This window comes from Crocuta crocuta, unplaced genomic scaffold, assembly GCF_008692635.1.
Source record: "Crocuta crocuta isolate KB4526 unplaced genomic scaffold, BGI_CrCroc_1.0 scaffold394, whole genome shotgun sequence".
Lineage (NCBI taxonomy): Eukaryota > Metazoa > Chordata > Mammalia > Carnivora > Hyaenidae > Crocuta > Crocuta crocuta.
In genome coordinates this window covers 419,846-423,595 of record NW_027531920.1, presented here as the reverse complement: position 1 = coordinate 423,595, position 3,750 = coordinate 419,846, and the positions used below count along the sequence as shown (strand labels likewise).

General features: G+C 36.7%; 1 protein-coding gene across 1 annotated transcript in view; it reads right to left on the bottom strand.

Annotated features, from left to right (window-relative positions):
• The window catches only part of KIF4A (kinesin family member 4A), a 118,877-nt gene that overhangs the window by 109,730 nt on the left and 5,397 nt on the right, over positions 1–3,750 (bottom strand). Inside the window, 2 exon segments of the mRNA XM_077774969.1 lie at positions 1,015–1,122; positions 2,672–2,862. Coding sequence (XP_077631095.1) covers positions 1,015–1,122; positions 2,672–2,862 — 299 coding nt within the window.

Below are 3,750 nucleotides of genomic sequence, written 5' to 3'. Positions count from 1 at the left end.
TCCTCTTTTACCTGTTCCCTAAACCTTCAACTTTCCATGCAGGGAAGAGAAGAAGGAAAAGAAGATGGGTAAGATATTACTTTACCAAATTTTCCCAAGTTATATAGACTCATCCACCTCCAGCTTTGGATTCTCCACTCCTGAATACTCAGGCTGGAGCTAGATCCAAGCTCTGTGTGTTTTCGATACTAGCTTCTGGATTTTGTCCACTCCTGTATACAAAACTCCCAACTTTGCCTCGGATTTTCTGTTCAGCGCCTCATCTTGCATCTAAACCATATGACAGAAGCCTCTCAAAGAAGTGACCTCTTCTTCCTATGGTACTTACGGATTTCAANTCTCTCTCTGACCCTCCCCTGCTCACGCTGTCTCTCTCTCTCTCCTAGAAATAAAAAAAATATATATATATGTATGTATATATATAAATTTCACTATATTTTAGTTCTTTTAAGTTTAAATAGCTATTTAGGGCNTAGTACTTTTAATTTTAAATAGCTATTTGGGGCCAGTGGGTACTGTACTAAATAGCCCATTGTTAGAACTCTGTATATAATAAATATTTAATTGATATTAACATTCCTTCAAACGGTAACAGGAAGATAACCATCAGTTTGTTCTCTGTATTTAAGAATCTCTTATGGTTTGCCTCCTTCCCTGTTTTTACCTTATTTTATTTGGGGAGTGGGGTGGGTGGTTGGGCTAAATGGGTGATGAGTATTAAGGAGGGCACTGGGTGTTATATGTAAGTGATAAATCACCAAATTATATTCCTGAAACCAATACTATACTATATTAACTTGAATTTAAATAAAAAAGAGAAATACGTAAGAGGAAGATGATAAAACTTCCTTCCCCACAAGAGCTCCCATCTAGGAATTCTAAATTAACAAAGATTAAGATCACTCAAAATCACAAAGACTGAGNACATGTACAAGGACAGTGGCAAATAAAAGGGATGTAAATGTTAGTAGGGGTCAACATTTTTCAGTAACATCAAATGAGAGACAAACACACCTTTATGCCTTCCTTAGGATCTTCCCGTATATTTATTTGTGAAGCTTTCTCACGAGATGGGCATAGAAGATCCAAGATTTCTTNTAATCTTGGGTGATTTTTAAAATTCTTTGTGACTTCCTGTATTTAAAACATTTTATAACATATTATTCTTATAATAAAGAAAAGGACTTTAATCCTACATGTAACCATTTGATACAAGAATGAATTCACATACTAGTTGTAACAAAATCGAGACTGCTCTCTTAAGACAGTTTCTTGGGAATAGCGGACACAATGAAAAGTTACATGGGTGCCCAAATTCAGTTCTTTGATGGTATCATGACAGCATCACCATCCTGAATGGCAAAATGTTAAGTAATGGGTCCTTAGTGGAGGGTGGAAATGAGCAGCAAACATGAGAAGTGACACCCAATATTTCAACAACCCAGAACTCTAAGAACTTAGAACAGTGTTGAGCACATAGTAAGCACCGTATTTGTTTGCTATTATGGCTGCAACTATTTAACGTACGAGGTTCTTTAATTTTTTTTAAATGTTTTACTTATTTCTGAGAGAGAGAGAGAGAGAGAGAGAGAGAGAGAGAGAGAGACAGTGTGAGCAGGGGTGAGTCAGAGAGAGAGGGAGATACAGAATCTGAAGCAGGTTCCAGGGTCTGAGCTAGCTGTCAGCACAGACCCCAATGTGGCACTCGAACCCGCAAACCGTGAGATCATGACCTGAGCCAAAGTCAGACGCTTACCCGACGGAGCCACCCAGGCGTCCCTAGCATACGAGGTTCTTAAGTAATTTTTACATTTGATTACCTTAACTACAACTGGGTTAATCAAGATATTCAAGAAGGCTAATCTTAATGATGTTTGACTCCCAATCTTCCAACTCTATACCCCCTATACATATTAACATATTAAGATTCAATTCCAGGATGAAGTATTCACATACAATATATGTGAATACATGCTTAAATTATATAAGTTTAATTATTACTTGTTAAAGATATCACTGCTATGGAACCAACCAGCTAGTCTCCCAGAAGCCATAAATTTCCTAAACATATGTTTGATGTCATAGATTAGATATAGCTGGCCAATCTACTTGTATAGTGATAGTCACCAGAATGAAAACCCCATGAGGGTAGGGATTTTTATGTTTTGTTCACTGATATATCCTAACTACCTAGAACAAGCCCTGTAACACAGTAGGTATTTAATACATATGTGTTGAATAAACACATTCTATTATCATATACACAGCTCAATACTTCACCCACTTTTTATAATAACGTTCTTCCTGAAACTAGAAGCATTATCACTTAGGTTTCAAAACAGTAAAGGGAAATCAAATATTTTTTCTGCATGTTCCACAGGGAATCAGCAGCAGAGACCAAATTGGAATTAAAGAATTCCTATTATCTTTTTATACGGCAAAGCCAACTCCTCTAACAATCAGATTAAACAGACTATTCTGACAAGAAAAGAACTGGGTGGGAGCCAGATCCAACTGAGCCAGTAAATTTTCTCTATCAATTTATTAAAATGTAATTTACTAAAAATGCAATTTACTAATTTAAGTTATGCCAGGGAAAACATGATTTGGATTCATTTTTTCTACCCAAAGTTACATTTGAATTATGTATAATTAAAGATAAATCACTTACCTCCAAGTATGATACTTTCAGAGTAAATTCAATGTCACTCTTTTTATCAATTTCTTTGAAGAGCAATTGTATTACCCTAGGAATAACCCCAACTGTTGGTTCATTCTCTTGCTCTGCAGTGTATGCACCTCCCATTGAATAGGTTTTTCCAGAGCCAGTTTGCCCATAGGCCAGGACGGTTGCATTGTATCCTGGCAAAATAGAAGTCACGTGGATAGTGGTGCTTAAATAAATATTTTCAATCCATCAATATACTCAATTTCCTTCAGTGATTATTTGCAACAAAATTGAGACTGCTCTCTTAAGACAAGCCTCTTAGGACTAGCAGACATAGAGAAAACTTAGATGGGTGCCATGATTTTGCATTTGTCCAAACAAGCAAAGAAAAATACCAGCCCCAGAATATGTGCCCTTCGTCATGACCCATAAAAGCTAGGAAGTAAAATATGTATGTATGTATTTCTGAGGGAAAGAGACAGAGCATGAGCAGGGGAGGGGCAGAGAAAGAGAGAGGCAGAATCCAAAGCAGGCTCTGAGCTCTGTGTNCATCGAGCTCTGTGCTGACAGCTCAGAACCTGGAGCCTGCTTCAGATCCTGTGTCTCCCCCTCTCTCTGCCCCTCCCCGGCTCGCTCTCTGTCTCTCTCAAAATAAAATAAAGACATTAAGATTTTTTTAAAAAGACATAAAAATATGAGTGAGATAATGAAGGTGGCCAGTCACTGTCAAAAAGCCATCCAGAGCTTTATAATTCTACTTCTAGCAATTCTAAATTATGGGAATTAAATGAAAGTTGTAGAAGTTGCGTAAATAGAAGGGATTCCAACACATATGTTTTTGATTATCAGTCTTCGTATGAAAAGGCAACAAAATGGATTTAAACTCTCAGAGTGCATCTGGACCATATTATCAGGCTCCTTATAGACATGTCATCATTTTAGTATAATTCAATGTGATATATGTCCTTGGTCTTTTTTTCTTTTAAAAGAACTTGTTTGTCTAAATGAAGACCTTGATTTTCTTAAAGATCATAAGATGTTAAATCAAGATTTCCACTGTAATAAATAGCTAGTATCACCTG